Genomic DNA, 27,074 nt, shown 5'->3' with positions numbered 1-27,074 from the left:
CCCCTCCCAGACCGTTTTCCAGCAGTGAACAGCCTGATCCAAAGGATCAACCTCCGGAAGCGACGGGATTCCCTCATTCTGGGCGGCGTCATCGGCGTCTGCACCATCCTGCTGCTCCTCTACGCTTTCCATTGATGGATGTTTCCCCCCCTGGACTCTGCTAAAACTCATCACCACCTTCCCTCCTCCCAGCCAAGGAAAAGTGAGTGGGGGGAAGCGTCAGACTTCCACAGCCTGCTCGTGGCTGGGGCTGTCAGCATGATGTCTGGAGCTTCTGATGGTAGACTGTGACACTGGGCTTGGGCTGAAGCTGCAGTGTTTTCTCCTCCGCTGCTGTTCACCTTCCTTTGGGTTAAATTTGGTGGGATTTGTTTGTCTTTAATTCCCTTTCTCACTGTAAGGTAAGTGCCCATGGGATGCTTAACCAGAACTGGGGGAGCAGTTCCAGTGCTCAGCAGTGCTGGGGAGGTTTGGTGCTGGCTGGGGAGCAGGAAAGGATTAAGTTTGCCTTGGGTGGAAGCTCAGCAGGAAGGCTTTTCCCTCTAATCCCAGCCCAGTACTGAATTTCACCCTGAGAGATGAATATTGCAGCTTTAAGCCTTCAGGTTGCTTTACTACTAAATACATGTTCTGTAATTCTTTTTAACTCCTGGTTCAGATTCTAGTTATTTCTGCATAATTCATGCTGTGAAAACTGTGCTTCACACAAATTCCTCGGAGTTAACAAAAAAAAAAAGGGGGTTTCTGTTCACTTTTTGAACAGAATATGAATAAAGTACCCTCTGAGGGAGATCATAAGATTTCTTGTGGCTTTAAAGGGACTAACAACGTCCCCCTGTGTAAAAAGGGAGCACAGTGTCCCAGCAGCTGTTTACTCAAGTGTTCAGTCATCTGAAAAGTGACCAAACATGAGTTCACCTGAAGGAACCTTTTGGGTGCAAATACTTTGATTTTGGCTGGCATCATAAAGATCTTTATAAAGACACGATAAGCGGTTTACAAAGCCTATACTGTAATTTAGGTGAAGTTATGCTGATAATGCAGTAAGAAGGATGTAATCTAAACTGTTGATTGGAAATAAAAATTATGGTGGTTATAGCTGAGGCAAAGGTGTCTGTGAGCAAAGGTTTTGGACATAACTCCTCCTAGCAAAGAGCTGAATGTATGAGTAGTGAAACAAGTGTTATTTACCATTATCTGCGGGGGGAAAAACACTTCTTTTTGGTCAGGACAGGCAAGAAGAACCCTGTTGTTTGTCTGTAAACAAAGCTGACATCTGCAGTGGCTTTGATACTGCAGCTTCCCAGATTACAGATTTTTCTGCTCTTTCAACAGCACTTTTCCATCTGTCATATCATAACCCAATAAATTCAAGCCTTGGCACTGAAATACCTTGCTAAGAACTTGATTAACTCTTTTCACAATCCACTTAGAGTGCTCCTAACAGATTCCATGTATTCCATCACCCACAAATGTCACACAGTCCCCAGGTTCTCCTCTGGAACAGAGTCCAGCGGGAGGGACACAATTTTTTACTTCCTTTTATAGTGTCTGTGAATTGGAGGGAATAGAGACTTGTGTAGTGTGCAAACCCACACTGTTACACCCCAAATGTCTGGATTTAAAGGCTTCTTTGCAGACTTAATAACCCTGTGCTAAAAAGTCAACAAGGGCTCCTAATCAGCCATCCTCCCGTTGGGATTTGGAAGCATTTGGAATTAATACATGTAAAACTGTGGGGTTTGTATTTGAAATAAAGGGTGATTATTTGGTTGATTTGGGAACGTTCCCATTTAGAGAGGAAGTGTTTATTAAGGGGGTTTATGAAAAAGCTTGATGGATAAAGGAGGGTTATTAATGGATCTGTGTGTTGGGAGATCAAACTTCTCCCTGTTGCCTTTTCTTTGATTCCTCCTCCACCCTAAGGGACCCTGATCAGCACTTGTGCATCTGTTTAGGATTTGTAGGATTTGGTTGCTCTATAGTTGGCAATATAAGATCTGCAGTACCGTAAATAAATTCATTTATTTAATCTTTTAACAAGTCTTTTTATTGGACTTAACTGATTATTTGGTGCATATATTTAATCTTATTGTGAAAAAGCTGCTATGGAAAATATGTAGATTATAATAAAATATGTAAACTTAGTTGATTTTTCATGTTATGAAAATGTTATGGAGGAACTGATATATTTTAGTATAAAAATAATGGAAATATGCTGAATTATCTCTGATAAAGCTTTACTGGAAACGGTTTCAGTGTTGGCAGCCCCTCCATGGTTTTTGTTTGTGCTGGTTTTGAGTCAGTTTTGTGTTGAAAAATACATTTAATTATCTTTGGAGTTTTCCCTTCATCATCATCTGGCAGAGTGAGCGGGTGTTGTGCTCTGCTCCCTGGAGGGGCGTGTTTGCATCTGGCCCAGGAAAGGCTTCCAAATCCAGGAGAATCAGCCTCATAATTCATCTCTAACAGCCTGGACCTGTGGTCAGAACAGTGGACTGGAAAATGGACACAGTGGATTGTAGCATTCTGCCTCAAATCCCCAAATACAGGTTTGTGTGTCTCCTGTTGCTAAATGTGTTCTCAGAGTTTTTCATTCTTCGTGGTTCCTCCTGCTCTGAGGAGAGAAGATGCAGTTAAAGAATTCTCATTCCTGCAATTCCTGCCAAAGTGGCGTTTTCCTAACTCAGCCCAACAGAAAGTGTGCTGAGAAAATCATTGCTGAGCACTGAAATGGAGGGGGGAAATCCATGATGTTCCTACAGGACGTGTTTCACACACACACACAAACTCTTCTTTGATTTCTGCTTCATTCCCAGCAGAAAAGCAGCTTCTTCAAACGTGGTCAGGCACTGGAACACAAAGCATCGTGTTGGTAACATTCATGCCACACTTCACATGGGTGGGAATATTTTTATCCCTGTTCTTTAGACTACTTTTTACCTGTTTATCTGATCTTCAGTCTCTGGTTGCTGCAGCAGAGCAATGGCGTTTGGGCAACACCCAGAACTGTGTCCACAGCTGTAGCTTCTCCCCAGGGCACTGCCAGGGCTTTGACCTTCCAGGGCAGCTTTTTTTTTTTTCTTAACCAGTATTGATTTCAGGAGTTTTGCATATCAAAGTGAGGTATAAATTCCTGCTGGGTTCATGACACTGAGGAATCAACTAAAATTTTCATTTGTACTTTAGAAGTCCTTTCATTGCATTGTCCTAAGATTAACGTGAGAAGAGTCAGTTCCTTGCTGGATGTTGAAAGTGAAAGAGCAGAAGTAGTTTTTTAGGTGATGTGAAAGTGTCAGGTGGATTGTTCACTGCTTGCCCTCCAGGGCTGTGTCCCCTGAGGTGCTGCTTTCCCAAAACTGCTGCACAGGGAGCCCAGGCTGCTCCACCAGTTCTGATGGTGCAGCTCATTTAGTCCCGACTAAATGAGAGTTTTAACTCTATAAATGTAGCAACTTGTTTCCCAAGATAGTTGAGGCATAACCTTTTCCTATTTTTACTGGTTTTGTCCCCAAGCTTTCATTTGAGAGGGAAGGAGAAGGTAGCAGCTGTCAGTGCTGAAGGAGGAGATGGTTCTGAAACTCCTCAGAATGGGATTATGGAATGTGCAGGACAGGAGACTGCAGTGAGACACTGAGCCACAACTGAGCCACGTTCAGGTTACATCTGCAGGTCCCCTCTGTGCCCTGCCCCTCTCCTGTCACTGCACATTGGAACCAGTGGTGATGTTTTAGTTCTGAGGACAGAAGCAGCTGTTGGTCTGTGTGGCACTGAGTGAGGAAAGCACTTAAATAAACACTCTACACCCCAAACAAAGCCCTTTCTCACAGAACATCCCAGACCTTGTAAATGAGTTTCTGATTGCACTTTCTGATTTTTTTTTTCTTTTCATACACGTTCTTGGAACTTCTATTGTAACTGTAATTATTTTTGTTCTCACCTATTGTGCATTCTCTGTATGTATTAAAAAAAAAAAAAAGGCTTTGATATGTAATTTAATAATAAATTAGAATTCTAAGCAAGGTGCTTGGTTCTTTATCCCCTTCACAATCTTTGCCTACTTAAACTTCAGGGAAGATGCAGAGAGGATTCATCTCACCCCTTTGGAATTGTCCCTGGACATACAAATTTGTGTGTTCTTAGGTTTTATATCAGATGTGATGGAACATTCCCTGACCCAAAATGGTTTGAGGGGATGTTTTCCTCCTGCCTGCATGTGCAGTCCTGGATTCATCCACCTGGGAGGAGGCTGATTTTACTCGTGGTGGTTTTCCCTGCTGTTCTTCACCAAGTGGAACAGGGATGGTTTTCTTCAGAGGTGTTAAAAAGGAAGATCTTTCTCCGTGAATTTCTGTCTCCAGGACAGACAGGACTCTGTTACCCTGTGGTTTTCCAGCACCACTGTGGTCTGGTCATGCCTGAGGGAATCCACCTGTGCCTGGTGCTTTTGCAATCAATGCTAAATCTTTCAGTGCCACTCCAAATTTGTATTCTCAGAGCAGCAGAGCTGCCTGGCGTTGTGATACCTGTCTGTGCATGAGGCTGGGAGTGAAGAGAGGGATTTCTCCTTGCAGAGCTGTCGTGCTGTGCCTGTAAACGCTGCTTTAAAGCAGAGATACATCTCTGTCTCCTTAATGCCTGCTAAATATTCAGGAGTGACCAGATGCTCTCCCAAGGGGAAGGCTTTGAATGTACGTCTCAAGCTAAAGGGGAAACTTCAAAAAAAACTTTTGAAAATGGAAAGGCAGTTCTAGTTTCAGATAGTGGGAAGTGCAGAGAGTTTTTCCAGTTGTGGCGCTGGTAATAAGTGGTGCATAAAATTCCATCTTCGTTTGGATTAGAAAATAAATTATTAATGGCACTGAATCCTTTTTTCCAGCTCCCTGTACAGTCAATAATTTATAGTGGCACAGGCATAGGATATATATTTTTAACCATCCGCCTCCCAGAGTAGTGTTGTTCATATTGAGAAGTGCTGTCCTTCCTGACAGGCTGGGCGCAGTGGGTGTTCCTGCATTATGGATGAGCCGTGCTCTGCTCCCTGAGCCCCGGTGCCATTCCACCAGCAGATTCCCTGCCGAAAGGGAGCCGAGCTCTCCATTAGAAACTCACACTGAGAGACAGGAGTGCCTTTGTTTCCTCCCTTTCACCGAACGTGGGCGGTGTACAGCGCCCTGAACTTGATTTTTTTGAGTGTTTTAATAGAAAACCTCAATGTTTACATTTGGTATTCCCGTTTCCCGAACTCCAGCCTTTTATCCACCATCTCCAGGTAGAAAAGCTGCCGTGCCTTGGCAGCTGGGCTGTGCTCATTAAGCACTCGGAGCCTGCTGTCGCCTTCATCTTCCCCTCCTTCCCAAGCTGTCGGGGCCGCTGGAGCGTGTGCTGCAGCTCTTCCCTTGCTCCATCCTCGCCTGTCGCAGCCCTTCCCGTGTTCTTTGTTCCTAATGGGACCCTGAGGCTTTGCTAACCCAGATTCCAGAGCGCTGCCAGTGAGGCAGGAGGAGCCTGGCTGTGAATCAGAGCCTCTGCACCCCTCAAAGAAGAGCATTTGCCATTCTCTCATTGTGGGTTATTTTCTGGTTGTCTTGATTTTGGCACCCTGTGGACCCTCTGCCAGCCAGTGGTGTTGTTTTGAGAGGTCTCCTGCCATCGTGGCTGTTCAGATCTTACATCTTGTGTTTCTTTGTCTGCTCACTGCTCTGCCCATCCAGTTCTCCTCCCTTCCTTCCTGGGTGTTCGGCTTCACGTCGACGTTTCAAACGCATGGATTTATTTTTGGTTTTGTAATTTTCGTTTCTTTCTTAAAAACCCATCCTTTGAAGTCCAAAAGGGTTGTCCAAGGAGATTGAAGCTTATCAATCAAAGCCAAACCTGAAGGAAATTCACTGATAACCACTGAGGTGCACCAGCACAGCATGGGGCTCTCCTACAAGTGCTGTAAGCAGGGAGGGTTTCGATGTTCTATTTCTTTTCTTATCTCCCTTGCCCATACCCTGCCTGATGCAGAGTTCTTGAAAGTGGGGACAATATTCTTCATCTTTTGTCTTTCTAAAGCTGCACTGAAAATAGAAGCTCCTCTCTGCGGGTTGCAAAGCCCCATTGAGCTGCCAGCTGTACAGTGGAAACTTCCCCAAGATGTTTGTGGTATTCTGTGCCTGGGCATGTCATCTGCTACAGAGCCCTCTGGCTCCAGACCTGTGCTGAGCTGGCTTCTTCCAGGGTGAAATGCTGCTGAAACTTCAGATTTTTAAAGGGAGCCTTTTCTAAAGGCTCTGCAGGATGCTCAGGAATGTTGCAGGTGTAAAAAGAAATCCTGAGTAGCTGGGAAAGTGCTGATCAGGTGGCCCTGGCAGGTCCAGCTTTAACACACAAACTACAATTTATTACATTAAAAAGCAACTGGAGATTGGTGGGATTGTTTGAGTGTCCCCCACTTTCAGTGTCAGGGGAGGCTGGAATGATCCTGGGGCTTGGTCAGCCCCGATGTGGGACAACACCCAAGTGCAGGAGGGGTTGTATGTGGATATTTCCCTGCTGTGCTATAAATTCAGTTCCCTCTAGGTCAGGCATGTATCACCAGTGCTAAATTTACTTCAAAATATTACTGAGGTGGGGAAGTTTGTGACTCAGGTCTATAAAAGCATACACTGCTTATGTAAAGAAATAAGTTTGGAAAGAGGCAGGAGGGGGCTCAGGCTCCAGCAGGGACCATTCCTCGTGTGTGTGTGTGCCCTCTCTGCATAAATAGGTCTTTGTGCTGGGGAGCAACTGCAGTTCCAGGTCGTGTGTTCCTTACAGCAGGATCTGCTGGCCAGCTCTTCCTATGTTTCCCAACATTTCATGAAATGTAAATAATTTCCAAGCCTACGCTCTGGCTTAGATGAGATTGTTTTAAAATAAAAACCAACATTGTGGGATGATCAGTTCTTGTCATAGTTCAGAGTGACTTCATATCGAGTTGTGCCACTCTAGAAGGGCAAAGTAGGGATTCTGCCATGAAGATTTTGGTATTTGGATCCTTTTCATTTACTCAGGTATGTGTGTGTGTTTGGTCTTGGAAAACCTGAGATCCTGGAGTCAGCCTTGCCATGACAGGCAGAGAAGTGTTTGGCCATCCTGCACCCCCAGCAGCATCCTCAGGTCTAACCACAGCCACATCCCAGGGGAACGAGCCTCTCCCACTCTTCCTCAGGAAATGCTATTCCTTAACTCAGCAGCCAAGTTCCTTCTGCAGTTGTGGTGCCCCTGGGAGGTGAGTGCTGATGGTCTGGGAGTTCTGGGCAGAGGAAGAAGAGCTGTTAACTCATTTCTTAGGACAATTCAGCTTAAACCCACCCTGGTTTTCAGTCAAACATCAGGTAAAAATAGAGCATTTCTTTAAAGACAGGAGCCCCTTTTGTTTTGCTGCTGTTGGTTGGAGCAGCCGCTCCAGACCAGTGAGGAACGACAGCACAGGGTGTGAGGAACTGGGTTATTCTCCTGCCCATCTGGAGCTGATGAAATGATCCATCTGCATTGATCCTTGCTGGGAAGGAGGATAAAACACGGGCTTTATGAAATCGCACCTGAGATCAAATAATTGGAAGAAAACGCTTTGGAATCCGCAGCCTGTAATTAAACATTTCCAGCAGGCAGCGAGGTGCAGCGAGCTCAGCAGAAGGAGGCATTTTGCTGGGAAGTCTTTGCTTTGTTTCACGCTGTGTGCTATTAAAGCAAACAACTTTCACAAGCTTCAGAAGCATTGGCAGCTCTTGACCAAGAATAGCATCTCACATCACAGCTAGGCTGGAAACAATGAGGGCCAGCAGTCGTCGGTTGGTTGGGTTTTTTTAGCCCATAAACGAGGTAGCTGAGCTCATGGAGAAATCCCCATTTCTCTATTTTAGGTGTTCTAAGATGTTTCATCTTCTGCTGGAGGATCCAGCAATAACCACCATAAGGCAAAAGTCCCCATTTAAAGCAGATCTGCTGGTGCAATTCCCACTTACCTGGGCACGCCAGGCTCTCCTCCAACACAGAAATCCTAAATCCTCACCACCTAACCCAAGCTTGTGCAAAGTCTACCAAACACGTCTTGTCTGACTGAAAAATGACTCTGAGATGTGATAGAAACCTCCACCATGTGGGATCACATGGAATCCCCATCCCTGGAAGCTTTCAAAGGCACATGGATGTGGCACCTGTGGTTTAGTGGTGAGCCTGGCAGTGCTGGGTTGGGTGATCTCAGAGGGATTTTCCAGCCCCACTGATCCCATGCTGATCTGTGCTCCTGGTCCAGGGTCTCTGTGGGGATGTGGGAGCTGTGGTTGTGTTGCTCCCACTGCATTGAGGAAGCAGTGACAGCTTTGGACTGGATGCAAAGTGCAGAGCTGCAGAACAGCTCCTGTCTGCAAAGGGGAGCCTGAGGCTGGGTAGAAAAATAAGAAGACGGAGCCTTTCAGCACCCTCACAAAGATAAATTCATTTTTTCTCTGCTCTTTTGTTGTTGTCTACCAGGAGTGTATTTGGTGAGCTGCTATAAATTTTGAAGATGCCCACAATACATCCAAATTTCATCTTTTTTAAATCTCTGCAGCTAAGAAGCTGTTCTGTGGGCAGGGAGAATTTGGGGTTCTTTTGGCCCCATGCTGGGGGCTGCATCTCTGCACACCAGAGCCAGAATGTTCATGTGCTGCTCATCACAAAGTCTGCGCCTCTGCAGCCCTGAGCTCTCCTGTGGCTGCTGAGCCCAGGGCTCCATCACCTCCCAAATGACTTCCTGAGAGGCTTTGAGAGAGCCCAAGGCATCCCTGAGCTGCTCATTCTCAACAGCAGCCAGCATTAGGAGCCAGGGAGAAAATGGAAATGTTTTCCCTGTGTTTTTAACTCCTAGCTCCTTACTGAGGCAAACCAGTTGAGCAAACCTCATGGAAACCAGTTGAGGAACTGGTGGCCAACTTTCTGTCCTTTGCCTGAACCCCAAACTCATGCAAATTCATCATTGAGGACAAACACTGGGAGATGAAGGGAGAGCCCACAGTGCTCAGCAGAGAACGTATGCAACGTGGAAATTGGATGTGAACCTCTTGCTGTTCCTGTGTGAATCCATTATACATGAGCCCATCAGAGCAGGGTATTAATAAAACAGGAGCTAAAGAACTTGGCACTGCCTTGTCTTCAGTGAAACATCAGAGCCCGGGCTGGCGGCGGCGGCCTTTGAAGTCTGGGATTGCATCTGGTGACATGGTCAGGATGCTCCGGGGGGAATCTCACCACTGAAGGGGAATCTCTCCATGGTGTGGGGGTTTTTATGTGATTCAAATCCTTCTCCTCCTCTTCTTCCTCCTCCAGGTCAAAAAAAGCCATTGCTTTTTTTTTTTTTTTTTTTTTTTTTTTTTTTTAAATTTCTGCCCAGTCTTCTGGCTTGCAGAATTCTTCAGGCAATGCACAAAGAAGGCTGAAGATGGTTTAAAGCAGCCTCAGACATCCTGTGCTGGGATGCAAACAGCATCTGCTCCTTCAAAGTTCTCCCCATTAACACCCCTCTGTGCCTTTTGTTGCACACAGGTACCACCAACCCTCTTTGCTTTGCTGAATCATGGGCGGTGAGTTACACTGGGCTTTCTAAACATCTGCATTTTCTGTCTCCATCAGGACAAATAAATGTGGCTCTTCAGACCTGCCCTGTAATCCCAGCTGTGCTGCCAAAGCCCTTGTGCAGACAGTGATGCCTCTGGCTCTGCTGGGTGAGCAGAGGCAGTGGGGAGATGCTGTGGCTGAGTAACAGAGGATTTGTGCAAACCCAGCCTTGGTGTAAAATGGGAGTAGCTGAAGTGTGGTGTCAGCCTGGACCCGCAGGGCTGTGAGTAATTAACCCTGGCTGATGGCTCTTAGAGCTTTGAGCAGCTGCTCTCTGAGCCCCGGGGTGTGAAGCTGAACATCAAGAGCACTGATTTAGGTGCTGTTACAAAGGGAGGGTGTTTAGGAGTAAGAACCAGCAGATCTAATTAGATTTGCAGTTTTCAAAGCAACGGGGAATGGATGCACCAAAGAAATTGGCTTAATTTGTTAAAAATGCCCCAGTGAGCTGCAGAGCTGGGGAGGGGGATAATGCAGTGTAAGAGAAGGGCTGTGGGGTGAACAGGGAGGCTGAGCACAGTGCTGGTGTGTTGGGCAATGCTTGATGCCTGATCCATAGAAAGCCTTAGGGACAAATCCACCGTTGAGCCTGACTTATGAGGGCTGGGCTTTGTGTTGTGGGCAGCAGCTCGTCTAGAAGAACTAATTCCTGTTCCTTGGATCAGTGTCTGAGATGCTCGTGAGGATAACAGTTCTGGTTTTCGTGAGCTCACAAACATTTAATCTCCATCCTCTCTGGCTTTGGGTACCTGTGGGGTCTAACTGTTGATTCATTTTTCAATGCCCCAAAACCCTACAGCTTGCATCCTGAAGAGAGTGCAAGAGGTGTTTGTCAGAGTGACAGTGACAGGCCAAAGATTGTCTCAGCAGAGGGATTTGGGTTTGGATCACAGGGTCTGTTCACCCCTCTGGCTGTAACCACCTCCTAAAGGTGCCCACAGCAAGTCCAGCAGCTGGATCTGCTGCACTGCACCATTTCCTGATGAGTTTTTGGGTGGCTCTGTCAGGGAGGAGAGTCCCAGACCCCTCATGCTGGACCTGCCCTGCCTGAGGGAATCCCAGCAGGATCTGCTCCAGGCAGGGCCATTAAGTCCATTTGTTGCTGAATCACGCTGCAGAATTTACCTCCTGTCTTCTTCCACCACAGACATGGATGGGAGTGGAAGTGCTGTGTCTGATACCAGGGGCCTGCAAGCCTCATTTTTCATCCTTGTCCATGGTGGTGGCACTGCCTCCTTGGCTGGGAGGGGACAGGAGCTGTCCTGGGTCAGCTGTGGGGCTGTGCCACCTCCTGCAAGTCCTGCCCTGCACTGGAGCCTGCACAGACTGAGACTTTGCTGTGTGGGACAAGCAGTTCATCCTGCAAGGCTTGGCAGGTCTCTCCAGGCTGGGCTGGGATGGATTGGGAGCTGTGCTGCCATTCCCAGAGGATGCCAGAGATGTGCAGTGGGAGGAGATCTCTGGGATTCAGCTGAATGAAGCTGTGCACCTGAGCTTCAGTGAGGATCAGTCACGTCGACTGACCAGTTAACACAAATAAACCCTGCTGGTGAGCCCAGGTGGGTGTGACAGTCAGCAGCCTTCCAGTCTGGCTGGAAAAACTCCTGGGAAGACTCCTGGGAAGTGTTTTTGGTTAAAACCAGCACAAGGCTGCTCTGTCTGCACCTCTCCCTGCTCTGACTTGTGCTGTTTTCTTTACTCTTTGCCTGTACATATTATTTGCAACCCACTGCACCCAAAATACCAACTGGTTGCTCTCAGAGTGTGAAGCAATCTCTGAATGAGTAGCTTGGATATATTTTTTTCCTCATTTAGACAGAAGAAACCAGTTCAGCTTTGACCATGCATGTTACATTTTAATTTTTTTTTTCTCATGCCAAGAAATACAAAGAAAGTATATAAGATATACCATACCATCCTGCAGAAAAAGAAACATTTGTCAGCAAAGAGAAGCACCCAGCTGCAATTCCTGGTGTGTTCATGCTGTGTGTGAGCTGTGGCTCTCCCAGTTGGGGGGATGGACCCTGCATTTCCAAGCCAAGGATCAAGTCCTGGCACCTTCTATCAAGGTGGTGTCAGGGTTGCCGTGGTGAATCCTGCACACGTTCCCTTTCTGATGTTTCTTATCCTGGATGGGTATTTATAGGTTGGAGTTTTGCTACCTACTGGTGTCAGCAAATGCTTTACAAATATTCCCACTTTGAAAAGGCTGCTTTCCCCCCCCCACCCCCTTGGCTTGTGCCCAAGCAGGCGTCCAAACCTAACTGGTTTTTGCCAGAATTAAAGGCTGTATACTGAAAGGAAAACGAGCTTAAATCTGAATTATTTCAGCTTGACAGTGCAACCCTGGCTGTGGTTCTGTGACGAGTAACAAAGCGACGGGGCAAGGGTGGGGCCAGCCCAGTGGGTGCCTTTCTGCAGCCTCTCCCTGGGCTCAGAATGAACAGAAACGGAGATTTCATTTCATATAAAAGGCAGGGGATCTGCTCTTCCGTGTCTACATGGAGAAATCTGTGTGGGGAAGGTCGGGTCAGAGGTTCCCTGCCCTTTCTAACCCTCCCAGCAGAGCTCAGAGATGAGATCTCATTGCAGCAAGACCTGTCCGGGTTAAAGGAGAGGCAGAGGGTGGGAAGGACGAGCTGTGGGACTCAGGAATGCCCTGGGGGTGGGAATGCTGAGGGGACAGCGTGGTGAAACCAGCCAAGAGCAGGGAGAGAGGGATGAACTGGAACAGGGTGAAATACCTGCCAGGAAAAAAAAAAAAAAAAAAAAAAAAAAAAAAAAAAAAAAAAAAGCAAACCCATCCTTAACACAGCAAACTTTGAGATCCTTTGGTGGCTTTCTTTCCTCTGGTGGTGCTGAGATCCCTTTGGTGTCTGCAGGGTGGTGCTCTGACCCACTGCCCTTTCCTGACCCTCGGCCACTGCATCCCACCAGGAGCTGCTACAAAACCAAGGTTGTTGCAGGTTCAGCTCAAAGCTTCACTCCAGCCTTGATGCAGCCAGCAGCTCTTCTGTGGGACCCCACAGAGCCCAGCCCTGCCCCAAATCCTGGCAAAGAAGCCACAGCAATGCCAGAGAGGTGCCACCAGCCTCATGCTCTGCTCGGAGGCTCCTTCCTGTGTATTTACATCCCACCAGGACCTCACACTTGTCGATCCTAACTCCTACTCCAGCTCACATTTAGAGGCAATTCCCACCTTCTCCATCCCTTCAGCGAGCTCTCCTCCTACCAGCTCAGCTCCCCTGTCAGGTAGGGCTGGATTGTCACCGTGCTCTCACCTTTCCTTCACCAGGGGGGAGAAGCTGAGGCCAGAGCTTGGGGATTTCATTATTCTTTTAGCTGCAAACACAGAGAATTCTGACGTGTGTCAGCTCAGAGGAGGCTGCAGCAGGTGGCAAAGAGCTGGGGGATAACAAGCAGGGCTGCTTGGTGGGGCTGGAGAGGAAAAGGCTCATGGCACAGTTTCTGTGGGTGCCCTCCTGGGTGCTAAAGCTGAGTTAAGGAGTTCCCTGGTGGATGTAAAGGGGTGACAGTGCCTGGTGGCCTCAGAGTGAAGTTCTGCCATCATCAACCCCCCTGTAGCACAGCACAGGTGAGGTGTGTGCTGAGGGCTGGGGGCTCTGCAGCCGCCTCCTTCACAAATATGATCGAATTCCACCTAAAAAGATCCAAAGAGGGAGCTGAGCTGGGATAAAACCATGGGGGATGAGGAGAGCAAAGTGGCAAAAACTTCACAAAACAGGCTGCAAAATGTGTGGGGAAGTTGATGGGGCAGCAGGGGGAAGGGACTTTCTGGGTGTCCCTGGAGAGTTTATTCCTCCAGCACTGCAGAGGCAGGTTACAACCAGAGCAGATACTTTCTCAGGGATAACTGTAGAGGCTTTCCTATGGATTTAAATGGAGGATAAGAGGGGAAATAAAAGCTGAGTTCAAAGGTGCAGTACAATTGCATCTATTCAGGGAGATTTTAGAATGAGAGGGGTTCAAGTGTCTTAGTTCTTCTCTTTTGTTAGACTTAAAGGTGAGGTGAGAAGCTTCAGCTGAGCTGTCCAAAGAGACAGGAGGCACAAACAAATCATCACCCTGGGGTTTGGGGGAAAATCTTCTTCCTGAATCCTGCATCCAGGAGAATTCTGCATCCAGGGAATCCCCTGGCCTGGGGCTTCTCCTGGCAAGGACCACTGCAGCTGCCTCACAAAGCCCCTTCCTCCTTTCTCTGGCTGCAGGAATCCCATTTGGAACCACAGTGGGGTATAGTTTGTTTAGATCCCACTGGAAAAAAAAATCAGATTCCAAGGAAATCTGTGCTCATGCAGGGTTCTGTTAAGGAGGAGGAAGAAAAGGGGGTTGATTTGGGAGCTGCTCAGTGTCTGAGCATTTGCCATCCCTGCAATTAGAGCAGTAATGTGAACCCACCTCGTGGGGGGTGGCAGGGTTTAATCCTTTGGATGCAGGGAAGCACTTTAGATGAAAGGCTTTATACAATGATAAAAGAGCATTTAAATTCTTACTTAATAAACGCTCTCAAGTCCTATAACTCCCTCCAGCACTTTTCCCTGAAAAAAGGCCCTTCCTGCTCAGGGAGGAGCTTCCTGGGCTGAATTCCCATCAGCTGAATTCCAGCAGCTCCAAAGGCAAAGGGCAGGAGATGCAGGGACAGGCTGCACTGCCCTTATGTACCTCAAAAAAAAAAAAAAAAAAAAAAAAAAAAAAAAAAAAAAAAAAAAAGCCCCAACAAGCAGCCTTTGGGTCCAAGAGTTAGAGAAGGAAACATTTGGGGGATTTGATGGGATTTCAACAGCCATAAGATGGAAGTTTGAACATCCAAGGGAGGGTTTCTGAAGGGCTCAGGAGGAAAAGATGCAGTGCCTCCACAGAGGATGGAGGAGGGAGCTCCCACCCAGAAATGCTCAGCAGTCCCTGTTTGCTGAACTTACAGAAAATAAATTGCAAAAGAAAAGTTGCAGATTTGGTCCATTTTAGATGCCAGCAGTTTGTGATGGAGTGCTGGCAAAGGGGAGGATGGGAATGGAGCCCAAGAAAGTGCTGGAGTGATGTGCTCTTGCTATGAGTCCCTGGAATCCCTTTTGGTGGGGAGGAGAATGTTGACAGCGTGTCTGGGGGATTTGGCTTTCTCACCCCCTGGCTTCAACCAACCTCTAGAGGAAAAAACCACTTGGAAGAGGAAAAATCAAAAAGGTGACAGGAGAATTTTCACAGAGGTGCCTGTGGCTTTGCACATTAGCTACTACAGAGTAACTACAGCGTGGATTTACACTTCACCCCTACTCTGTGCTAACCCCATGTGCCCACTCAGAGCCTGGGGAAGGAGTTAGTGCCAAGCAGTTACCAAATTGTGAAGTTTCTTTTGGTGGATTCTCCATGTAGACAAGCCCTGGGAAACATTGAATTTGCTCTAAATTTGGGGTGTTTCTCAGGAGATGGGTGTTAGGGAGCAGAAGTGCCCTGAAGGACAACATTTCTCAGTCAATCCGTGCAGGTTGTCAGCTGGAGACAACAGAAAGGCTGAGCAGTGCAGCTCTTGGTCGTGTGTCCCCAAAGTTTGGATCAAAGAGACTCAGGGAGCCAATGGATGTGGCCAGAAGTCACAAAGCCTGACTAAAACAACAGGCAATGGAGCTTTGCATAGTCTGGGTGGGTGGGTAAGAGGGCCAACCCCAGGAAATCCCAACAGCAAAGAGGGGTTGAGTGGGGAGGAGAAGGGCTGGGGCTGGATGGAGCCTCGAGGGAGGTGTGGGGATTGAGGCCCACAGGGATGGGCTGAGGGAGCCCTGGGGTGTGGAAGACGTGGCAGGGCCTGTGGTACCTACAGACAGAGTGGGAGGAGCAGAGTCTGTTTTCTTGTTAGGTTAAATACAAAACATTAGAAAATAATACAACAACTCACAGGACTGACCCCAGGCAGCTCCGGGGATGCCGGAGATTTTCAGAGCTGCAGAAGAGCCGTGTGAGGGGTGCAAGGAGAGGAGCAGGAGCCTAAACCTCCTTCATACCCCTGAAAATCTCCTGGGAGCCCTAAGCTGAAGGCCCAGAGGGTCAGGGGGGTGAGCACTGGCAGTGGTGGGGGCTGGATCACGCTGAAGGCTCTGCGTGACGGACGTGCCGTGGCATCGGGGTGCGGGTGGGTAGAACGGGCTCCCCGTGCCCTGGTGCTGCTGCTGGGCATTAACCAGGCTCTTGTCTCAGTGCCAGGGGTGCTGACCTCCCTTTGGGTGCACAGAGAAATGTGTGGCTTCACAGGGAACGCCTGATTTTGCCTTCCAGTAAAAAGCCCACCATGGGATTGGGGGTGAGGAGGAGCCTGGGGTTCTCATGCAGCAACATCCTGCTCTGCCAGCTCTGAGATCTGCCCTAAGTGATAAAAGAGCTCGTAGGAACAGACATGGAGAACATTCCCAAAGGCATGCAAATGGTCATTGTCTCTTTTTTTTTTCTTTTTTTTTTTTTTTTTTTCTTTTTTTTTCATCAAAAATACAAAAGCACCCACCACATCCTCCAGCTTTGGCAGCTGCGTTTCGTTCGGAGCAGAGCCGTGGTCCTGCTGCAGCTCTGCTCTCCCTCCTCCTCCGTGGAACAGCTCTCAGCTCCTGATGGCAGTTTGAGCTTTGTTTCGTTGTTTTGTTTTTTTTTGTTTTGTTTTGTTTTGTTCTGTTTTTCTTGTAGAGACAGAGAATTTGACGATTTAAAAACCAACAACCCCCCAAAAGTCCAGTGACTCGTGCTGAAATTCTCAGGAGGACTCCTCAAAACATCCCAATCTTGCCTTGTATTCTCCTCCCAAAGCCAGCTTCGTCCTGGAGACTCTCTCTCTCCCTCCTCTTGCACTTTAGTTGTCTCCCCGCTCCGTGAGTTCTGCTGGAGGGGAATGAGGTAGTGGATTTCCCCCTTCTCCTCTCCGCGTGGCCTCTCCCATTCCTACTCAGGGTGATTTTTATCCCATCCCTGGCACAGGCTCATTCCCAAGAGGCGGTGAGTTGAAGCATGCGGTTCCTTCCGACGGCGCTCCAGAGCAGACTGTCTAGGGCTGCCCACCTACACTGTGACAATTTTTTGTTTTGTTTTGTTGCAAGGCTGAAAGTAAAAACCCCAAAAGGAAAGTTGTCTTCCTCCTCTTCAAGGTATTTGCATGCTGAAACGTCTTCTAGGAAACTGAAAGAGAAAAAGGTGGCTTAGGGCAGTTTCCAGCAGTCAACAGATGTGCCCCTTATGCTCCTGGCTTGGCTTTTGGGTGTTTCTGAGGTCCCTGTTTGCCTGAGCTCTGCTGATCATGCTGGTTTGGCAGGTGGGGTTGTGTTTGGGAGGTTCCCAAGACATTTTGGGATTGTATTTCTGGGCAGGTTGATTTGTGTCCTGAACCCTTTCTATTTTTACAGCACTCCACCCTTCTAAACCAAACCACAGGGCAGGGCCTTTCACCAGGGAGATCTTGTGCCCTTTGGACAGCACAGGGAGGGCTTTCCATGCTGGTCATTTGGGCAATGTATGTTTCTACTGGAAGGAGCCCATTCTCTGAGGTGGTTTTTATGTGTGTGAGCAGCTGGTGATGGCCAAACCAAGCTGAGTCAGTTCCCACCACACTTAGTCTGGCAATGAGGCAGGGGTTGGCTGGGGGCAGGTCTATCCTATCCCCTGGGCTGGAGCTGGGAGCAGGGGAGGTTCCTGCTGGGGCTGAGCTGAGGGAGGAAGGAGGAGGCAGGGGTTACCTCTGACGCTGAGTGAAATGTAGAGCACGATGATGATGGTCCCCAGCACGATGGAGACGATGCTGAGCAGCCTGGCCACGCGTCCCAGCCGCCGGGCGCCGTCCATGTCCCCTTGCTGCCCACTGTTCCTCGACTGGGGAGACACAAAAAGAGTCCCTTGAGACAGGCAGCACCTCTAGGGGTGACTCCCTGCCTGCAGAGCCCCCAAACCAAGCCCCATTTTCATTCCTGCTCCTTTAATTGGCAATCCTTTGGCTCCCGAGCGAAAAATGCTGGAAGTGAGGATTCCTGGTGAGGGAGAAGCATCACAGATGAAGGAAAGGCCTCCTGATCCTGCTGGAAAGGGTGAGCTGGGCGTCCTGCCCTTGGCTGGGGGAGCACCCAGCACTTACAGCAGAAGGGCAGCTGTGTGAGGAGCTGTGGTGGAATTACTCACCGTGCGTCAGCATTTGCTGCCAGCCCGGCTCCTGGGACCAAAAAACCTCCCCAAATTCGTGCAGTGGCCTTCTGCTGCCCACAAAACCCATTGGGAAAAGGGTCTGGAGGGAGGAAAAGTGGGGAAGGGGTTTGAAGGTGCCTGGTTGGGAAAGCTTGGAGTGAGGGGAAAGAGAAGCAAGGTGGGATAGGGGGAGAAGGGAGCCCAGCATCCTTGATCCAGAGGAGGAGTTGGGCAAAAAACCCCCTAAACTTCACTGGGAATTGGGTTTTGTTGATGATTCAACTGCTTTGAAGCAGACATTTCTCCTTTAGGGTTGTTTTTATGTATTTAACACTTTAACAGAGGTTAAAGGCTTCTTCTCCTGGCTCATCCATCCCCAGCCGTGCTGCCTTGGAGGAGAGGAGGGGGATCTGGGGCAAGCTGTGGGGCCAGCAGCTCCCTCAGCCCTGTGCTGTTTGACAGCTCCTCCCTTTGGAGCAGGGCTGCTAAAACTGCGGAAATTCACTGTTAAAAAGTACAAGTGTACTAGTTAAAAAGAGTTAAAGGTGGAAGTGGATGAAAGCAATCACAGTTCCCTTTGAAAAAAATGTGTATCTCAGAACTGGTTGTGATGGAAAGGATCTCCTGCCTCATGTTAAAAAAAAAATAAAAAATATTAAGAGCAGGGAGGCCTAGTCCAGCTCCAGCAATAATCATGAAAGATCACAGAGAATCTGAACAAATACTGGATGTTACTGCCCCATTTCCCTGCTTAAATTCCTCTGCCTCTTGGCAGCACCGTCACCAAAACATCCCCAGCCCAGGCTGTGCACGGGCAGCTGCTCTGCAGGGAAAAAATGCAGCTTTGGAGGTTTCCACGAGCTCGTTTGGGTTTGTGTCACCCCATAAATAACACAGCAGAGCCTCGAACAGGCAGGTGGCTGCTTCCACTGCCCCCCCTGCTCCTCTTAGGAGCCACCCTGGGCATCAGGGTCCCCACCAGTGACACCAGGAGAGCTCAGGACCTTGTTCCTCCCAGTCTCACCAGCAGGTTTGCCAGACCCGCTCTGAAAGCGATGGGATGCAGCCAAGAGTTATTTTCATCCCAGAACAGGAGGTGACAAAATGAAGCCTCATGGGTTGGTGGTGAGAGATGGGGAGGGATGCAGGAGCCCAGGGATCGACAGGATCCCTGCCCTGCTCACTGACAGCTCCAGCTATGGGGATTTGGGTTTTTTCAGGCTCTGGTTTTTTGTAACAAGTGTAATATTTTGGCAGGGTGTGGGTTAGATTGCAGTGAAATATGCAGTTTTAGCTGTTTTCTAGGCAAAATATATAGGCTAAGGGATTCTATATATTTATCACTACAGCTTTCTGGAAGTGTTTACTGCTCATTTATCCCCAACAATTATGAGAAACACATCAGCATTGGCATGTGGTGTTTAGTAAGAATTTGGTACTGCACATATATTATTCATCGGTGTGGAAGGCTTTGATTACAGCTCTCTAGTATCACTAATCCCGTGTTTTGCTTTCCACACAGAAACATTTACATCTTGTTTATTAATCGAGGCTCACCAAGGCAGAACATCTCTGAAAGGCTCGAGGGCTCTGGGGGAGTGAGTCACTGTGTGAGTGCCAAGGGACTCCCTGCTACAGCCCAGAGCTGGAAAATCTGCAGGACCTGGGGAGTGGGTGCTGTTCTTCAGCACCCGTGGGCCAGGTAAGGCTGGCTGACTCAGGAGTTATTAATTTTACCTGTTTCCCACTGCTATCTGTTCCAGTCACTGCTCAAAATGAGGTGTTTTTTTTTCTCCTCCCTAAGTGGCCTTGTTGCAAATAAAGGCAATTACTTTCCTGTGCTAGTCCCAGGGATGGAGAAGACAAATCATCACATCCTCTTTCCTGCAATCTTTCCCAATTTATGAACTGCCTTTGGATGCTCTCTGCTGCTGTCCACCAATTACTCAGAATAAATCATTAATCCTCAACACTTGGTGTTTTTTTGTTGAAGGAAACATTCCAAGGGAGGTATAAATCAACTCCAGAGTGAGACAGATGGCTGTGGCACTTAAAATGGGTGAGGACAGTCTGACTTCTCCCACATCTTTTGGGGATGACAGAACTTCTTTTGGATACCAAGTGCTGTGCAGAACTGCCCTCAATGTTACTATGTGGTGCTTCTGGCTGGATTTTTTTCATTTCCTTTCCTTTGTTTGGAGTTTTGTGCTCTGGGACGTGGCTCCTCTGCTTCTTTCCCTGAAGTGGCTGCACTTTGGTGGGAAGAGGAAAGGATTCACAGCAGGGATGCAGGGTGGGTGTGTGGTGCCCAGCCCTGCCCTGCACTCCTGTGAGAGGGATCCCATGGGATGGACACATCCTTGTCCACCACCAGTCCCACTCCCCACTCTTGGGGAGTGATCTGAACCCTTTAGAACAGCCAGATCATCACTTGGTGAGGAAAACACATCCAAGAGTCCATGGAGAAGCCTCCAGGTGGTTCATTTCCATGAAACCAGCCTCAGCTGGAACAGGCTGGGGGAGCTAGAGCAGGGTTTTTTCCACCTCTGGCCATAGGCTCTGCTGGGATCTGAGAGCAGCTTTTGAAAAATGATTTATGAGACACTAAACTACAAAGCATTCATTTACTTTCCTCTATGGATGCTGCTTATTACCCAAGAAGGAAAAGCTTTCATGTGCAAAAGCTTTGACTCAGGAAAGAAAAGCACAATTGCAGAGCTAAAAGAATGTCAGCACAATTGTGGAAAGGTCCTCCTGCTTCCCCAGGCGATGGGAATCACAAAAACCTGGTTCCTGCTCAGATCTGTGCATGATCAGACACACCTGGGCTTTTCTCTGAGAGAAGATCTGAGCCTGGGAGGGCCTTGGGGGTCACTGGGAGCTCAAGTCCTCCCTGCTGTAAGCAGGTGAAACATCAACCTGTGCCCTGAGAGCTGCTCCTGCTGGCAGGAGGACCCAGCCAGAGCTTTCCTGGTTCCTCAGGGAGGGAGGATGGATCACTCCTCATCCTGCTCTGCTGGTGCCCTGTGGAGGTCCCTGGCTGGCAGGTGGGTGTGGAGGAGGTGATGGTGCAGGCAGGGCCAGGACTAGAAAGACTGGCCCTGTAATAAATGAATTAAACCACAGGACAGAGAGTGCAGGGGTGACTGTGCAGGGGCCAGGGGATGTGCACTGGCTACTGATGTGCTGTGTGTGCCATCAGCCTTGTCCTGGAGAACAAGCTCAGCTCAATGCACCTTCTGCCTCCCCTTCCCCAGCTCTGGATGAGCCCTGTCAGTGCTGCCAGTGGCCTTGGAAGCAGAGAGCAGCCCCAAATCCTCACTGCCTCCCTTGGGGTGTGACAATCCCCACACCCTGGTCCCTCTGTGCCTGGCAGGATGAGCCAACTCCTGCTCTTTCCCCACTATTAACTCTCCTCCTCTCTTGTGGCTCTTGCCCAAGGCACATCCCCAGCCCCCTGGAGGCTCTGGAGCCTGCAAGGGACAGTGTGAGGATCTGTTTTGCATGAAGGCTAATGTGGCTGGAAAATCCCCGTGAGAGACCTTGTTTATTACCATGGATATGCAATACCCAGCTGCTTTCCCTCTCCTTGCAGCGCAAAGCCAAACAAGGCTGGCTGGCTTCCCTGTGTGCTGCCTAAACAGGCTGTGCCACACAACTGTACTACGCAGATGACAGCTGGCACTGGCAGGAACCATGATTCCTCCTCAAAATGGAAATTGGTCTCCCTAGAGGGCTTTTTGTGGCAAGTGCCCGTGCCTGCCTTCAAGTTGTTGGTGGTTTTTTGGGGGGGGAGTGCTGGCAGCAGGTGCCCCTCGGTGTGTTTTCCTGTGGTGAGCAGGTAATGGGGCTGATTTTCAAAGAGATTTGCCTTTGTTGCGAATCAAAGGCATAGAAGGTGCTGGGTGTGTACAAGAGAGCAGCATCTGCTGGGGAAGGGGGTGGCTCTGCTTGTGGGGCTGTGCTGACAGAGCCACCTGTACCCGAGATGGGTGGGAGGCCGGGCTGGCTCCATTCTCCTCTGCTCGGCTCTTGGTCTATTTACCGAGGTGTGAGGGATGTTTAATGGAGAAAATTCGCTTCTCCAGGGCGACTAAAAGAGCTGCAGGTGCAGCCCGTCCCTTTGAACGCCTGAGGCCAGGCACCAGCCTCCAGCCAGGGTCTCCCTAGTGCTGCAGGGCTGGGCTGGGAGGGGCGGAGGGAGATCCCTTGTCAATGCTTCTCCTCGCAGCTCCTGCCCGGGGAAACCCGGCGAGCCGTTCTGGACCGCTGCCTGCGGGGACCGCGCTTCCCGGAGCGCTGCCCTGCAATCCACCCCCTCTCCATCTCCATCTCTGTCTCTATCTCCATCCCGCCACCTCCCCGCATCTCCATCTCCATCCCGCCGCCTCCTTTCCCATCTCCATCTCCATCTCCATCTCCATCCCCGTGCGCTGCCCCGGTCTCGGCGCCGCTCCCCGCCCGCCCCCGCCCTCCCGCGGCCCCCGGCCCGGCCCGGAGCGCCCTGCGGGAGCCGAGGGGGGCGGCACAGCCCGGCCGAGCTCCGCTCCCCCCGGCCCGGGGCCGTGCAGCACCGCGGACAGCTCCGGGCGGCCGTCGGGGGAAGGCGGGGGAGAGAGAAGCGGGCGGGTCCGGCGCGCCCCGCACTCACCATGATGGAGAAAACGAGGCCCACGATGTTGATGGGCCAGACGGGGCAGAAGCAGGAGAAGATGGCGAGCACCAGGTAGTCCCGCGGGCGGCCCTGCTCCGGGGCCGCCGTGCTGGTGGCCGTGCTGGAGGCTCTGCCCAGGCTCAGCCGGGACGGCGACAGCGGCGGCGCCTCCAGGTGCCCGACCGACACCGACTTGTAGCCGAGCCCGTGCCCGTTGCGCTCCGTCTCGCCGGGCAAAGCCGCCGTGAAGGATTTGGAGCCGCGGAGGCCCTTCTCCTCCCGGCCCTCCGTCGCCGACAGCAGCTTCTCCGTCTCCTGGAAGCGGGTGGGCAGCGCCGTGCCCGAGCCCGAGCCCGGGCCGGGGCCCCCGGGCGCGGAGCCGGTGCTGGCCATGGCCCGGCGGAGCGGGCTCCGGCAGCCCCCGCCGCCGCCGCTCTGCGCTCGGGGCCCGCCGCCCCGCGGGAGGCCGAGCCGGAGGAGGGGCCAGCCCGGCTCGGCCCCCGGGCAGGCTCGGGGCCGCGGACCGCCCCCGGGGTGTCCCCGGTCCCCCCTGTCCTCACCCCCTTACCGCGCCCGGCCCCCGCCCCACCCGCTGCGAGCGGCCCCCGGGGAGGCTGGAGGGATGCGGCGGGCGGGGCGGGGCGGGGCGGGGGGAGAGCCGGGGAGTCCCCGCCGCCTCCAGCCCGGCCCAGCCCACGGCTCTGTCCCGCCCCTCGACCCCCCGCTCTCCCCGGGGGCTCCCGGGGGCTCCGCTCCGCTGCAGCGCTGCGTGAGAGCCCAGCCCCGAGCGGCCCCGCCCGTCCCCACCGGGCCCGGGGCCGCCTCCAGCCGCGGGGGATGCGAGAGCAGCGCCGTGCGGGGCACACACGGCCCGGCTGTCCCTGCTGTCCCTGCTGCCCCTGCTGTCCCTGCTGCCCCTGCTGTCCCTGCTGCCCCTGCTGTCCCTGCTGTCCCCCCTCTGGGGACAGCCTGGCCGGCCTCTCCCCAGGCAGGGCAGGAGGGGACACGGAGCAGACCCGCGGGCCGCTCCTGGAGAGGGGCTGGAGCTGCCCCGGGTGTGGGCAGGGCTGTGCGGGGGCAGCGGGGTCTGGGCAGTGGGAGGTCCCGCTGGCACCTCTGGCTCCGGCCGCTCTGGAAAGCACCGTCCCCGGGCTGGGGTTGGGGCTGGGGAAGGCTCTGGGCTGCCCTGCCCTCCCTGGGGGGGTGACCGTGGTCTGGGGACAGGGACACCAGAGCATCACACGCCGTGTCCCTGCACAAGCCCTGCAAGGCACAAAGGGCCTGGTGCAGTGTGAGTTACATCTCCTCCATCCCTGGGAGCGGGGATGATGTGAGGGGCAGGAGGGAGGGCTAAAGCAACGCTCAGAGCCTGGATGCCCGGAAAACATGGATGTTCCCCACCCATTGTGCATTATGCTTCAGTTCCGAATTTGCCAGGGGTTTCCCTGGCAGTGAGTGCCACCTACGGGGCACACCCAGCACCTTCTGCCTCCTCGAGAGGTGCCCCAAGAGCCTTCAGCCAGCCGGGACTGCTGCCCAGCCCTGCCCGCAGCCTTATCCCATCCCGCAGCCTCCAAACAGAATCAGGAGCCGCAGTTTGTGAATGTGAATCCGGGAGCTCGGGGAGGGTTTCACGGGGTTTTGCCTCCCTTCCACTCCTCCCTCTGTGACCATCTGTCTCCATCTGCCTCACTCCGGCCGACCACCAAAGCCGGGGTGGGAAAAACACAGAGATGCAAATTCGGGAGGAGGAGGAGGGTTCCTGCCTGAGTTGGGGTGTCACTGAAATATTCTTTGGATGCTGCTGTTGCTGGACTCTCCCTGCCCGTGTGAGGGCTGCTGACAGGGCAGGGCAGGGCCGTGCACTGCTCAGAGCAGGGAGAGCCACCCAGAGCAAGATGCTGCAGGGAGAAGCAGGATTTCTCAGAGGATGTGGCTGCAGGCCTTCCTCTGGCGAGGAACACCTGTCAGAGGCTGCTCACACCATCAGCTCTTCAAAGAGGCTCCTTTGCTGAGCAAAGAGCTCTCTCTCCTGGCTGCCGCCAGTTTTCCTCTGCTCCTGGACCAGCTCCCTTGTCCCACCAGAGATCAAGGAAGGAGGAGGAGATCCCGGTACCCAACAGCAGGAGGTTGGGATGGTTGTTCCAGCATGTTCCCCCAGGCAGGGAGGGAGCTCAGGCTGCCACTGGAATGTTGGTAGCCCTGGGGTGGGAGCAGCGGGGCTGGAGGAGCTTTGCAGGGCTCAGCACTGCGGGAATCACAATTTGTCCTGTCCAAAAGTCTGCCAGCTGTGGTGTGTGTGAAATCCCTGCCTGACGCCTGCAGCAATTCCAGTTTGCTGAGCCTTGGGCAGGAGGGAGCCCTCGCAGCTGGTCCGAGCTCTCTGAGCCACAGGGAAGGGACAAAAGGGACCTTTTCAGTAAAATTCCCCCTTCCTCCCTCCACGGGCCTTGGCCGGGGAGCGCTATTGGCCTGTCCCAACAGAGCCACTGCCCCGGGATCAGAAGGGAACCGCAATCGGATGGGTGGGTTTTATGAAAGCCGACATCTGTCTCCCCTCCCGGCCTCGCAAATCTGCCAGGCACAAACGTCTGTACCGATGAGCTTAGCGTCAAAAGGGCCAGGGCAGTAACCTTTGCCTGCTCCTGCTCCCCTCCTTCACCGGCGGCAGCCAGAGCCACCCGCAGCCAGGGGCTTTGGCGTCATCCCCAGGCCCATCTGTCCATCCCACACACATTAACAGCCACTGCTGCTGGCTTTGGAGCTCGTGTTTTCCCGCAGAGCAAAGCAAGAGAGAATAAATAACAGCGGCGATCAGCGGCAGGGAGACCCCGCGACAGCAAACACGGAGCTGGCGCTTCCAGGGGATTTCCCACCTCCCGCAGTTTTCCCGCAGAGGGGACACACAGTACAGCGTGTCGGGGGCTCTCTGAGCTCTCCAGCATCGCCGCTCAGCTCCGCATCCTGCAGCGCGTCTCTCCCTCACCCAGCAGTCCCTTCCCTCTCCCCGCACCTGTCCCAGGGCTCCGTTACCTCCCCGGCACCGTCCTGCCCCCCCAGGCCGGCGGGTCAGTGCAGGGGGAGGCGCTGCTGGTGTGTCCCCAGCCCTGGCAGTGGCCCAGCTGCCAGGGGCCCGTCCCGGCTGGGGGATCGGTCAGTCCCTGCTGGGGGGTCCCGCTGCACTGACAGGCGGGGCCGGGCACAGCCTTCGGGCTCTCGGAGTGATGGAGCTGCCTCTGAGCGGAAAACCCAGCGCAGAGAGGGGCCGGAGGGCACCGTGTCCCTGCAGAACCGGGCTCCCAGGGCAGCGGGGGGCGGCTGCCCCTCACCCCCGGCTCCTGCGCAGGGAGCCCGGCCCGGGCGCGGCACTCGGGGTGGGCACAGGGCCAGCAGCGCCCGGGGCCGCGCAGGGACAGCGACAGGGCCGTGATCCTGTTGATGGCTCGCCGGAGGGTTGCGATTTTAGAAAGCCTTTTGCCGCCGAGGTCGTGCCTGAGGGCCAGCCGCAGGGCGTTGAAGGCTTGGTTGTAGTCCAGAATCCTCTTACGCTCTCTGACGTTGGCAGCCATCCGCCTGGCCTTGGAGCGCGCTGGTCTGCTCCTCTTCCTCACCTTCATCCCCTCTGTGTGTCCCCCGCTGGAGTCTGGGTCCCTGCCTTGGGACACCCACAGACCCGGCCTGCAGCACGCCTGGGGCGCTTCCAACTCCTCCTCGGAGCTGTGGGGCTCTGGGCCCGTCCCTTTCCCCAGGGCAGCCCCGGCCATGGCAGCGGCAGGGGGAGCGGGAGAGGCGCTGCTGTGCTCCTGATCCTGCCTGCCGGGAGCTGCGGGGGACACTCCCCCAGGGCCAGGCAGCCGCCCCTAAAAACCTTCCGCACGGCTCGTCACGTGGCTGCCCGACCCTCCTCACCTGCCGCAGGTGAGGCACAGGGACAGAGCCCTGCCTGGTCCCTGCTCTGAGCCTGAGACACGGTGGGGGGCTCAGAGCTTGTGGTGGGATGCTCACAGGCCCCCGGGGGAAGCACCTCCGCCAAGCACACGCTGTTGCAGGGGTTGGTTTAGTGTCTGCTGAGAATTTGGGCGCTGCAGGAGCTCCCCCGTGCTGCTCTGCCCTCTCCTCTGCCGGGCAGGCTGGTGGCTCACCCTCATCCCAGGGCTGTGAGGCAGAGCCCTGTGGGGCAGCACCACCCTGGCTTTTCCTTCCCTCTGCTCATGGCTCCTGCAGCACCTCTGTTATTTCTCAGCTAAGGGAAACAGCAGCACGGAGTTGTGCCATTGGTGAGGAAAGCAGCGAGTGCTGTGCTTGGGTACAGGAGAATTCACTGTCCCGGTGAGCTCAGAGCATCCGTGGGGACAGGGGGAGGTGGGTGCCTGAGCAGACCCGGCAGTGCAGGAATGTGCAGGGCTTGGCACGCCTCTGCCCTGCGGAGCAGGAAGCAGGAATGTGGCAGGGGGGATCGGGACAGGTGATAAAAGAGCTAAAGTGCTACCTGCCCGCAGAGCCTTCCTGTCCCTTCCCTGCAGCCTGGGGGCAGAGCTGTCTGGGCCGGCGCTCCCGGGCCTGCCCGCCACTTAACTTGGGGAAGAGGATGCTGAAAGCAGCTCCTTGTTTCCTGCATCCCCGAGCTGGTGGG

The 27,074-nt window shown here is 52.4% G+C and overlaps 3 protein-coding genes across 4 annotated transcripts in view; 1 reads left to right on the top strand and 2 right to left on the bottom strand.

The window, feature by feature from the left end:
* Nucleotides 1-4,259, top strand: part of GOSR1 (golgi SNAP receptor complex member 1) — a 29,094-nt gene extending 24,835 nt beyond the window's left edge. For both annotated transcript variants that reach the window (XM_083875144.1, XM_083875143.1), the window contains exon 9: nucleotides 11-4,259. In XM_083875144.1, the coding sequence (XP_083731270.1) occupies nucleotides 11-135 (125 nt within the window). In that variant the 3' untranslated portion in view covers nucleotides 136-4,259. The remainder of the gene's footprint in view (nucleotides 1-10) is intronic.
* Nucleotides 4,260-15,690: 11,431 nt separating this feature from the next.
* Nucleotides 15,691-22,834, bottom strand: TRARG1 (trafficking regulator of GLUT4 (SLC2A4) 1; the record flags this gene model as incomplete). Its single annotated transcript, XM_083875429.1, has 3 exons — nucleotides 15,691-16,794; nucleotides 17,349-17,481; nucleotides 22,439-22,834. 3 exons carry the CDS (start codon nucleotides 22,832-22,834, stop codon nucleotides 16,787-16,789), a joined length of 537 nt encoding a protein of 178 aa, XP_083731555.1. The 3' UTR covers nucleotides 15,691-16,786.
* A 2,676-nt stretch (nucleotides 22,835-25,510) lies between these two features.
* On the bottom strand, nucleotides 25,511-26,294 carry BHLHA9 (basic helix-loop-helix family member a9; the record flags this gene model as incomplete). Its single annotated transcript, XM_083875369.1, is given in 2 exon segments — nucleotides 25,511-25,537; nucleotides 25,540-26,294. Coding segments are annotated over 2 exon segments (693 nt in total). The 5' UTR covers nucleotides 26,206-26,294.
* Between the last annotated feature and the right edge of the window lie 780 nt (nucleotides 26,295-27,074).

The sequence above is a fragment of the Zosterops lateralis genome (assembly GCF_965231275.1).
Source record: "Zosterops lateralis genome assembly, chromosome: 19".
NCBI classification, from domain to species: Eukaryota; Metazoa; Chordata; class Aves; order Passeriformes; family Zosteropidae; genus Zosterops; species Zosterops lateralis.
Note: the sequence above shows the minus strand (reverse complement) of the source record. Positions and strands in the feature narration are given on the sequence as shown.